The sequence below is a fragment of the Sinocyclocheilus anshuiensis genome, unplaced genomic scaffold (genome assembly GCF_001515605.1).
Source record: "Sinocyclocheilus anshuiensis isolate Anshui unplaced genomic scaffold, SAMN03320099.WGS_v1.1 scaffold1034, whole genome shotgun sequence".
In the NCBI taxonomy this organism is placed as follows: domain Eukaryota; kingdom Metazoa; phylum Chordata; class Actinopteri; order Cypriniformes; family Cyprinidae; genus Sinocyclocheilus; species Sinocyclocheilus anshuiensis.
Genome location: NW_015538015.1, coordinates 466,827 through 479,878, shown reverse-complemented (window position 1 = coordinate 479,878; position 13,052 = coordinate 466,827). Strand labels below are relative to the sequence as shown.

General features: G+C 35.6%; 1 protein-coding gene across 1 annotated transcript in view; it reads left to right on the top strand.

Annotated features, from left to right (window-relative positions):
• LOC107678347 (serine protease HTRA1B) overlaps positions 1 to 13,052 on the top strand; it is a 41,450-nt gene that overhangs the window by 16,578 nt on the left and 11,820 nt on the right. Inside the window, 1 exon segment of the mRNA XM_016473570.1 lies at positions 1,461 to 1,665. Within this exon segment, the coding sequence (XP_016329056.1) occupies positions 1,461 to 1,665 (205 nt within the window).

The window sequence follows — 13,052 nt, the reverse complement described above, 5'->3', positions numbered from 1 at the left end:
TGCGTGGAATGGTGCGCTGTGATTGGTTGAGCGGATGTATCGCATTCTGCAGAGAAGGGAGACTGGCGTTTGTCGGGGTTTGGAAAGAAAGGGAGAAAACATGACAGAATAACACGGCGGATATCGCATTTTGCGTAAAATTAAACTTTTCAATACCGACCAGATACAATACTGATTTTGGCGGAAACTCTTTTTTTTTTTTTTAAATGGCGTTTATCGCGCTTTGGAACCAAACTCTTCAAATGTTCTTTAAAAGTTTATTTAGATTATTAAAATGTTCTTCACACAAGAAAATTAAAGGTTCTTTTAAAAAAAAATGGTTCTTTGAAAGTTTTTTTACGGAACCCAAAATGGATCTTCTATGCCATCTCTGCAAAAACACCCTTTTGGAACATTTATTTTTGAAAGTGAACATGATCAATTTGAATTTTGTTCTCGTACTCTTTCGCTGCCATCTTTATGAATCAACACTGGGCAAAATAGATATTTCCTCTCGTTCTGTCTTTTATTAGCCCTCTATCATCAATATGAATAGAATTACTTCCAAGTAAGCAAAATTGCATCCATATTGGCCCTAAAACAACATTCTTATCAGCTAATAATTTCTCTAATTTTTGGGAGAATGTTGAGTGTTCAAAAAAGCAGCTATTATATAATATCCATTTCTAATGTCGCCAATAATTAGAGATGCACTGAAATTCTGGCTGACGAAAATTAGTCCACCGCTCAGGATTCACTTTCATGTGGTGTGACGCTCTGCGTGTTATCCTGCTCTATGCGTGTGTGTGCTCCGCTCAGTCGCTACTAAAAAGAGTATGAACGTGACTAAAACTAATAAAAACTAAAATGACAGCTTCACACAAAGACTAGACTAAAACTAAAATTAAAACAGGCCGCCAAAAACAACACTAGTTGAGAGGTTGATGTATGATTAATTGACAAGGATGTTGTTCCAGGAACATGTTTCTCATGGATAAATCATGTTGTGCGAGTTTAAGTGTCAAGCACTTCATAAAAATTATTTTTATGGCATATTCCACTAAGCTTTATCCTAATTATAGAATATTAACATTGTTTTAAAGTATCTGACTAGATGTTTTTTTTTCACACTCAAATATAGATATTAATAGATTGAATATCTAAATTAAATATCATGATATCATTGCATAAGACACAGTTTGTGGGATGTAGAAAACAGCCAACCTCAATTATAGGCTGTTGAAATTGTGCAAAATGTAAAAAAAATAAATAAATCTGGTGAACTGTCATGTTTTCCACAAATCACTTGTCAGAAGAAGTTCCTCCTTGGTCTCAAATCTTGCTGGAAAATATAGTCACGTCAAGGATGTTGAGAAACCATCATTCTTTGCTGTTCCTCTGTGGAAAGTAGACTTACTGCATTATGAAAAGGTTGCTCATAAAGAATAATCTTCAAAAACCTCTTCACTTTTCTTTTTTAGAATGATGTTCACCAAGCGGGAAGTGGCGGTGGCCAGCGGCTCTGGTTTCGTGGTGTCTGAAGATGGCCTGATTGTAACCAATGCCCATGTGGTAGCCAACAAACACCGGGTGATGGTCGAGCTGAAGACCGGCGTCACCTATGAAGCCAAAATCAAAGATGTGGATGAGAAAGCAGACATCGCTCTAATCAAGATAGACGCTCCGGTAAGCACCTGCCCATATCTGTTCATGTAGTATATCACACTCAGGACTTTTTGATATCGCATATAAAGTAAAACTCTCAATCTGTTCCAAAATCTAGTGAGATGCCTGCATAGGTAGGATTTTAGGGCATCATACCTTCGTTTGTCCAAATTCTAGGGCAGCATTAGATGCATCCTTCATGGAGAGAACAATCCCATAATAAATAGCAACAAGCTCAGTGGAAAAATTCATCCAAGATGATGGATAAGGCAAGAAAAATGGCAATTCAATAAATAATATTTAATACCAAAAAATATAGTTTAGAATAGTCTAAGCTATCACTAACAATTGACAGTTTTACCCAATTTTTGTGTGTGCTATGAATGTAATGCTTATTAGAGTATCACATATTTAGCTTAGCAATAAGCTAATGCCAAACTCCATTGAAATAAATTGCTGTGCACTTTTTGAAGAGACTATTTACGCATTTATGATGTCTTTATGAGTTGGGTGAATTCAGGTCACTTTGGTTGGAGCAAAATGGTGATGTACCTTTTCTACCAAAAAATCACTAGTTTTTAACTCTACTTCTACAAAATAATGAATTAGGAATGCACATCAGGTGTGTTTTTGCTTTTTTAGGTTTTTATGCAATTTATGAAGGTACTCTGGGCCTAAAGAAAGTTCAGAGTTTCCCAGTTCAAATTACGACTTTGTGTTGTGCATGTGCATTCAACTTATAAATAGGATATTTCTGACATGACTTGAATTCACCATATTTACGTGATATACACAGATGAGCACTCCAGATCAGTCACTTATGAGATTCCATTTCAGATAGAATGCTGACTTAGAAGACTTGTTTTGGAACGGAGCTTCAGTTATTCACTTTCAAGAGATAGATAACATGCCCAGTCTTGTTGAATTAGCATCTGAGATTGTTTCTATGATGTAACGTCTTCAGTGATGAATTGTTAACGAAATTCATGACATTTTTTTCCCCAGAGTAAGCATAGAAGTGGGCAGAAATATGCTCTGAGTATAATGACCCTGTTTTAAAGGAAGACACTCTTCCTGATACAGAAAAGACAGATCCAGATAAGCCATGTTGAATTGCTCCACTAAACAAGCCTGGCTCCACACCCAGGCAGAGTCAGAAAAAACATGAAGAGACCATTTTGACTTACAGTAATTAAACCCGAAGCAAGGGATTTTATTAGAGTTGCACATATAACATTAAATTCCATTCACAGCACAAAAAACAGATTACACTCAGAGTGGAAAAATGTGATTTTGCACAAAAAAGTTCAAATGTTATACAGCCGGTGGGAATCGTGATCGATTCCCCTCGATATAAATCGTGTTCGGTTTTATAATGCATTATAATGATAGGTTTAACCTTGCATAGGTAAGTATTATTAAGTATAATAAATGTGTTAAATTATAATTATTTATAAAAAATATAATTATAAATTTTTTTTATGAAAAGCAATTCAATTTGATTGTAAAGCATGAACAATACCTTTATAAAAATAAGTAATAAAGTACAAAAGTTCATTCTAAACAACTGAATGACTACTATATATTTACAATGCAACGCAGTCTCAAGTACCTTAATGCTTTTATAAAGTGGTTGCTAAATAAAAAAGATTTCAGATGCAAATTTTCTTTGAACATTCATGAAGTGTCATCCTTCCACTAGAAGATATACAGTAACAGTGGCCCTTCTCAGTGCTGCACAGAGATACACAGTAGCTGGTTTCATGTCATACAGTAGGTGTAAATATGTTATGTATTTTAGTACGACTGGAATGCTGTACTGACCAATCAGCACCCAGGACCAAAACTATCAATTTCATAATGTGTAGTATATTCAGGCTTTAAGTAAAGTCTTAAAATTGTCATGGGCACATCATCTCTTCAGGTAATAGTGCAGTGGTTAAAAATAGTATATGTAGTTATATATAATTCAGATTGATTTTATTTATTTTCTTAAAAATATACTAAAGACTGCATTGCACTAAAAAAGGCCAAGGCAGCACTGACCCAGAAAGCTTATGACCACAAGTGACACTGGATTTAATTAACAATATGCATGGTGATACTGTTTGTTAGGGTTTGGTAACAGTTACCGGCTCTTATGCTGGCAGACAGCAGTGCCACGTCTCTGTAATTCCTCCTCGGACTCTCATGCATAACTCCCCCTTCCTCTCTGCTCAGGTTCTGCTTAGTCACTGCCGTACTGTGAATAATTTATATTGAGTAACTGTCTCATATTCTTTTCAGCTTGACTTTCATGGCAGACGTCAGTCAATTTTGGTCTCTGTCGCCACTGAGAATTCCATGTCAGAATTCCTCTTCATATTTAGAATTATATGACAGAACAGACGTGGGAAAGGTTCAAGCTGTTTAAATATGCTGCAGGGTTGATGCAGCGACCACCTTGTTTGTCTGGTTATTTTTGGACAGAAGTCATTTTCAAACTCATTACAGATTATTTACGATGTCAAACTGCCATAGTTTCTGCGCTTGCACCTGTTCTTTCTCAGGGTTGCTCACTGCGCTTTTCGATCTAATCTGATTTCTTGTTTTCTTATTCCCACCAAATTAGCCAATTCCTCAAACCAGAAAGAACATTGCAGCCTCAATCAACATCATTTCACATTCCAAAAACAGCTTGACGGACTTGCTGACCTTGTTTTAGACAGCTTGTTGGATGTAATGCACTTAGACCTGTATCCTGCATTTGCATTTAAGCAACCAACAGTATTCATTATGTTCGTTGCACTATTCGTTACAGTATTCATTCAGAGTGCATTCATAAGCACTGAGAGACTGCGTAGCAGCGTCACAGAAGCAGCACTACAAGTATAGTTAAGTGCTTTGCCTATTTTTGCTGTGAGTAGCACATTGAATTCAGCAGAAAATAGAGTGAAAATGCACTGTAGACCAAATTATGAACTCAGATTTTGAATGTTTTTGTGAAGCCACATAAAAATGGAGGGAATAACTCATCCATTGTTTGAAAAAAGCCATCTGCTGATCTCAATGCAGGTTCCACATACAATGCTTTTTATATTCAACAGCTCTGACTAACCCACATGATTTTAGCATTTTGTAGCATCCGTTTGAAGTTTGGGTTTAATTGGATGCTGTAGTACGTTTAATGATCAAGTTTATAATAGTAAAGGATCAGTATTCTTATTGGTTTCAGCCATTGGTAGCATTGGTAGCCATTTTTAGCTGTTGGTATCAGCCTGAGAAGGTTAATAATGGAAGCAGATAACATTGTGTACATTGTTATCATATTTTTTTTATATATATATTATCATTTCATTATTATTTTTTTAAATCAAGTATTATTTAAAGGTGACATATCATGAAAATCTGACTTTTCCGGGTTTTAAGTGCTATAATCAGGTCCCCTGTGCATCTACCAACCAAGGAAAAGTGAAATAGGTTAACCCAGTAACTTTGTTTTGGTAAGCCTTTTTCTGCAAGCGTCTGAAAAAAACGAGCGCGTCTGATTTCGCTCCCTTGGTGACGTGGCAAAGGGATCTCATTATAATATTACCACCCCTTAATCTGTAAGCTTCCACTCACGGCGCCATCATTTGATTTCACAGGCGACAATGGTGTAACCAGCTTCTGCAAGCGTCTGAGAAAACGAGCGCGTCTGATTTCGCTCCCTTGGTGACGTGGCAAAGGGATCTCATTATAATATTACCACCCCTTAATCTGTAAGCTTCCACTCACGGCGCCATCATTTGATTTCACAGGCGACAATGGTGTAACCAGCTCTAATGCCATGGCGAAAGTTCGAGCAAAACATGCTAACTGTTCTGTCTTTAGCTGCTCAGACGAGCACAGAACACTATTTAGAATCCCAGCCTCAGAGGTGACAAGAGAGCAGTGGAATTATTGATTTAATTACTGTATATTGCTGCTGCCACACAGATCTAAAATAAACATGCAATTTATTTCCCAGCTGTTTACCTTCACAGACATAACCAACTGTTTTTGTAACTCATGTGTGTTTTTAACGTAAACTTGTGTGTTAATGAGAACTTAGTTTAGTACTCACATGCTGTGAAAGCCGCTTTCTGTCCGTGTGCTTCAGATGTGTGCGCTCAGAAAACCGTATATCAGAAGTTTAAACTGATATGGTTTAAAACGCATGATTTCAGCGCTATAAACATGATAATCAGAACCAAAACAGATGTTTTTAGCAGGTACCAGCTGTAATGACGCAGCTCTATTCTGGAAAAGGGGGCAGGGGGGCAGCAGCAGCTCATTTGCATTTAAATAGACGGGCACGAAAACAGCGTGTTTCTGCTTCCACTCAAAATAGGCATTTTCAAAATGATATAATAAATGAACGGTGGGGTATTTTGATCTGAAACTTCACAGACACATTCTGGGGATACCAGAGACTTATATTACATATTGTAAAAAGAGGCATAATATGTCTCCTTTAAGGTAAGACATTACAGGCAAAAGTACTGTTTTTTCAGGCAGTAGGAAATTGAGATTTTGACCTATTTTGCTTCCATAACTTGTCTTTTTTTCAGGCTATAGTGGAGAGAAAACATCCAAAATACACATTTAAGTGTCTAGTTCATTTTCACATTCTGTCATTCACACTTTATCTATTTTTGTCTGTAGATTTAAATTAAAATACACATAAAGACCATTTTATCAAAATCTGTTTTTTTTTTCATGCACTGAGACGGAAATCTCCACTTGAGTAGCATTTACATGCACAATACTTTCCTGATTTATTATATATTTACTATATTCTGAAGGTTTTTACAGATGCATTTGTACATATAACAATTGATTTTATCATCATTCGCATAAACATTTCAGAAATCTTGCAATACAAAACAAATACTGTGATTAGTCAACTGAACAAAGTATGGTGGTATCTTTTTTACCTTATTTTTATCCTATTCATTTTGTAAATTAACTGTCAATTTAAATGTATTATTATTATTATTATTATTATTATCAGTCTAAAATACTAAACATATGCCAGATTTACTAGAAAAGTACATTGAAACATAATTTATCACTGAACATTGATTATTGGCCATTGCCTGAAAGTAAATTATCAGTATAGCCACGCATACTGTATAATATTTCTACATTTCTAGTTATGCTGTGGCGCAGGGCCACATAACAACTGGACAACTGGACTTTTCCACAAAGTGGGGGACTGTGATTAATGCCCAAGAATCGTGGCCCTGCTGCTGCTGCTGCTATAACTTGCTCCAGATGCAGGATGTGTGAGACAGGCCTAACCTTGGATGAGAAAAGCATACCCTGCGGAGATGCAGAGGAAAACAGATGCCAGTAGAGCATGTTAGAGCATGTTACTCTTTGAGTTCCAATTTGTATCACGTAAATGTTATAGACAGGTCTCGACAGGCCACATGAGGGGGAGAGGGGTGAGGGGAAATATCTGGTAAGGATAACTAACAACAGAGTCATTTGCATTTAGATCTGGGTCATGATCCTTCTGAAACATTAGTGTACGTGTGTGAATGTTTAAACGCATGTGTATATCAACTGTTTATAAGATCTGGGTCACAACGCAAGCTTTGGCAGGAGGGAGTGTGTGTCAGGATGCATTTCCACTCTAGGTCTGAGAGTACAGAGCTGTCTTTATTTAACAGCTGTTCTTTTGTCCACTAAACACGTTGCTCGTAGATTAAATAGATAGATCTATTAGATGGTTGTTAGTGAATTCATGCACATTCAGGAAGTTCTGGTTTATAGATTTATTTAATATCAGTGATGCATGGTTGCACACAAGAATCACGAACGTGCAAAACATGCAACATAAATTATTAACATTAACTGAGCAAAAATATGCGATTTAATGCAGTTGCTGATATTTATATGGCCAAAAAGTACATTTAGAATAACAGACTACTTGCATAAAATACATACTGTATAAATATCAGTTGCCACTCTATATCTCCCAATTTTGCATTTATGTAATTTTCTATTTTAACTCTGAGTTTGATGTCTCACAGGGATTTTAATCATAATATCACACATAATAAGAGCATCCCTGCAATCACAATTAAAATCTCTAAATATCAATTCATTAGTTACAAAATATTGTATCAAACCAAAATGAATTCATTTCAAGCAAAATTGAAGCTTTGAAGTATGAACTAACTTCATACATCCAATAAAAACCACTTCCACTCCTGTTAATTAAAAGTCATTGCATTGGAGTTAATTCTGAGAAAAGATCTAAGATCTATCTATTTTATTGTATTATAGCATCACATTTAAAGTGTGGACCAATTGTTCTGTCTGGAATTCCCCTTAAAAGTAATTTGGACAGCCCTGCTGGCAACATTCCTGTCAGTAACAAGTAATTCATGTCAATGCACTGAAAAGATAATTTGAAGATGATCTTTGCTCATTTGCAACACCAACATGTTACCTGGTACTGTTGTAACTTGCATTCTTCACAGCTCTAAACAGGCCCCATTAGTGGAAATCTGACTTTGAGGACACATGTTTCATAAAATCTGGGTCAGTTTTTGAGGCTGGTATTGGTTAAGGCCCATGTACTGCAGAAGTCTTGCTCGGACACATCTTCCTGACTCATCAGAGCAAAGAATGAGAGCCCTTCAACGTCTCACTGTTGGCATTCAATTGCTCATACAAATGAGGGTAAATATTTCTTGGGTAAACAGCAGCTGGATTGAATTCTTTTTATGTGTTTAATTTCCAGTGGTTAACGCATACCACAAAGCTAGTCCACAAACATTAATACTGGCTGTTTTGCACTCAAAGCTCATAGATGCCAGTTCAAAGACATACAAGGAGTCTTGGCATCCTTCGGGGTGTATAGGAGATGAAGTCTGGCAGACATGCAGTCTTCATTCATCCTTGGTTGTTTCAGCACATATTTGAAAGGGTTTGGTCTTGTCTTCCAAGAAAGCAGTCTTGCCGAGTTCTTCCATGATGGGGCAAGGCACCAAAATTGGGTCAGACTCCTTATTGCAAAGACAAATATATCCGTCATTCAGAAATTGTGTGAAAAAGTGATAAATGGATGATTTAGAGCTATGTTTTTGAAATATCACAATCTATTCACATCTACTGTATTAGAGTTATGCTTGCCTTGCCATTTAAGTTGTGAAAGTGATGCTAAAAGCTAAGAATTGGCAAAAACAGTGCCTGTCTGTCAATATATATGGAGCCCAAGTCAGAAATTTCTAAACTGTCAGTTTGACCCACTCCAGGGTTTGAAACACCAGCCCAGTAGGATCTGATTTACGGTTGCTGAGAAACAGGAAGAGCCAGTCAAAGATTCCTGCACTTTCTGGAAGAACATTTCTTAGAATGTTCAGAAGAGTTTTAAAGGGCTCCACTGAGATTGATTTGCTCTAGATGGAAGTTTTGTTCTCAATAAACATATCCATATCATGTGTCCTTTGACTCAACATCCTTTTCAAAACAATTGAATTATTTACAAAAGAGTTGGCTCATCCAATATGTGTTAATGGATGTAGTTTGGATCAGGAGAGGATATTGCATAGTTGGTTTAACCAATTTAACCATTGAGGCCATGCTAAAATGTCATTTTTGTCAAATCACACTAAGACAGGGAGAATGCCATTACGATTACAATATGGATGGTTTTCCCATCATCTTTATGGGTGGGCTGAGAGAACTTCTTCAACATTGAAAACAAGTAGGCTTACATCCCCAGGATGTTTAAGGCAAATAGCTTTAAGGACCCCATGAAGTCAAATGTTTAATGGAAATTTAGTATGGAATTGAACTGGCATAGAACACATTTGCTACTGCTAAGGGGCTGTGTTAAGGTTAATATTGTAAGTTTCACAGAACATAGGTTACTACTCATGACTGGTTTTGATGATATATGCTGTTAATTTGATATTGGGCTCTTCAGGTCAGTATGTTAAATATATTAAATAATATTAGTGTAATTAGATATAATTATTTGCAGTTTTCACAGGAGATTAGGAAAGTGTTAATTCTTTAACAGAACCACAAACCTTGCAATTGGGTAGCTCAACAACAAGGTATTCCTTTTGTAGATTTACCCTTATATAATGTCCTGAGTCATTTTGAACCTCAACACATTTTTAGCTGTCGGAAATACAGCATTAGGTGGAACTAAATAATTAATAAATAATTATGTGGAACCATAATTAATATTACAATTGTGATCAATTAGACCCACAAATTTCATGGTAAAAGGCAGTTGCACAGACCCAAAATAAGAATAAAAAAAAAAAAGTATTTTGTGGGGCTGTCAATAGATTAAAATTTTTTATCTAATTAATCACACCCTTTTTCTGTGATTAATCGCGATTAATCGCACACTTCATGAAATTAAGCAGAGACCATTTATCTTGTTTCAAAGGTTTTTGTCATCATTATTTGCTATATCCAGCAAAGTAAGCCAAAAGATTGAAGGGTGATTCTCAAAAATCTGTATTTTCTGCAAGCTTTTTTCAAGATAAATGTAGATGTCTTTCCAAAAAAGGACACTTAGAAACTCCAAAAGGACACCAAAGAACCAAATGATATAAGGAGCCCATCCATATAAGCACATATGGAAAAAAAAATCTGAATTGTATAGTATGTGTACAGTGCAACAGCAAATAGCTTTTTTTACATTTTAGAGAAGTCAAGTTGCGATACCGAACAGGACCACATGGAGATGCCAAAAAAACCCTAAACCAACCGCCTGCTGACTGCATATATCTACTACAGTGCACGGATCCATTCAGGATAACTAAACACAGGAACATACACATGACAAATCAAAACATTATTGTGAATGTGTGTGGAAACAACGTGAATGTATGGAAATGTCTGTGCCTGTGCATAAATACAATGTGCAATCAGTGCGTCAAGAGCACTCATACACGCATTATTATGATGGACTCACGCGTGCTTACTGTACGACTCCTGTACACCACCACAATCACCTTTACCTTGATTGAAGTCTTCATCCATCAAAACTTTACTAGCGAGTCTGGTTATCCAGTCGAGAAAACGTAGTTTGCGTCTCAGTCTGTACTTCACAGCGCGTGTGACGTGTGAGGGCTCGCACTCTTCAGAGACAATCACAGAATATAACAGAGCTTGTGTTTAAAAGCGAAACACTGGAATTAATAATTCACTGAAAACGCAACGCGAGTCTCTGTTCTCTCTGCAGTCTCTGATGTAATCAGCCTGGTTTCCTTTATATTAGTGCTGTTTTGGACGGATTGTTTGAATGCATTCGCTTACTGGATCATTGGACTGAAAACTTTCCTGGAGTTTAGCAGCTTAAAATGATCTGATCGCAAGCAGAGAAGCCAAATTGGGTTAAAGGGTTAAGGCCCGTTCACACCAAGGACGATAACTATAAAGATAACAATAAAGTTGACGTGCTTCAGTAATTTTGCGTTAATTGCGTTAAATTATTTTAACGTGTTAAGGACTGTAAAATTAATCGCATGCGTTAACGCGTTAACGTTGACAGCCCTAGTATTTTGATATGTCAGTTTCACAGCTACCTTCTGTATCTACATTTATATATTTGGCAGACGCTTTTATTCAAAGAAATTTTTTCGGTTAGGGTTAAAAAAACATTTTCACTTTGATATTTGGCGAATTGTATTAATTTCAATTAGATCTAGGTCATGTTTGACAATCGTATCCAGAATTTTAACATAGTACAAGGGTTAAAAGAAAGCTGTCTTGAATTTAGGTACGCAGCAATTCCCAATAACCCCTTCCTTGATAAATGGAACATCTTGAGTCTGCTGAGCACACTGAGTCATGGGCTAAAGTTTCAGCTTTGATACTCAAAACATCAGTACAGATTGGACCTACATTGAGGCAGATTTGTCAGAAATCAGGCCAGTCGTTTTGCCCTATGTGAAACAGTCCTGTAAAATCTAACTCATCAGTTGGGATAATTCATCTCTGTGGATCTGGCAGGGGTTGTTCATTTTCTTTTCTCAGAGAACTTTCTAAATTCACTTCAATGATCCACTTGTAAAGAGATTAGAGGGATTTAATGAAATAGTCGTCAAATCCGCCTCCACTCTTATAGACGGCACAAGCTGATTAAATCACCCTGTAGGATGATCAGTGAACATTATGTTTTGGTTAGCTGATTGATGGGACATGAAACTAAAAGAAGGGTATGAGACAGCAGTACATGCTTGCCAAACACCTCAAATGGAATATTTGTATTTCAAACAATATATTAGTTATTATTAACTATTTAGAGTTGTAGGCATATATATATAATTCTATATAAATATAAAATAAAAAACAATAAATAAAATACAATAATTGTGAATAAATACATAAATAACCTATACTAATAAAATTCTATATAAATTATATATAGATATTCAATATAAAATATAATGAATAAAATACAATACATGTAAAAAGTAAATAAACAATAATAAATTGGATGTCTCAAGCAGAATTGTAGCTATTATTATGTGATGTAAAGAAAAAAAATATTTTTATTGTTTATTCAAACAATATATTAGTCTATAATATATTAGTTTATTCAAACAATATATTAGTCTCAAAGAGTTTCTAGAGTTTGATGCTTGTATAAAATTATATATAAATATTAAATGTAAAATATAATGAATAAAATATATGAATACAATATAATGCATGTAAATAATAATAATAATAATAAATTGTACACATCAAGCAGAATTGTAGCTATTATTAAGGGAGGGTTAGGTTAATAACCCTAACCCTAAAAGAACTTTGAACGTCCAGTCAAAACTCTTTTTATCTAGTTGTGACAGTGTCTCAGTCCGCATTACATTCCCTCTCAAGTAATATAATATTATAATATAATATAATAAATATAATATAATTGTCACAATGTCATTCAGTTTGGTTTGGTTTTCTGTGTTCGTTTCCGGTCTCCGTGTCTGATGTGGTACCATGGTGTTTGATTTGATTGCTTTATCGTGTTCAGCTGTGTTCGCCTCATTATCCTGTGTATATTAGTTCCTCTGTTTGTATCCTCATTTCTTCGGTATCGTCAGTGCTACGTGGTTGTTCTTTGCCTGCCTGCCTGCCTTTTTGAGTTTGTGCAGTTAATCTATACTATTAAAAGTTATTGTGAATCATCATCTTCATCATCGTGCCTTGGATTACCTCGTTGTGTGACTATAATATAATTTTATATAATATAGTATAATATACACTGAACAAAATTATACACGCAACACTTTTGTTTTTGCCCCCATTTTTCATGAGCTGAACTCAAAGATCTAAGACTTTTTCTATGTACACAAAAGGCCTATTTCTCTCAAATATTGTTCACAAATCTGTCTAAATCTGTGTTAGTGAGCACTTCTCCTTTGCCGAGA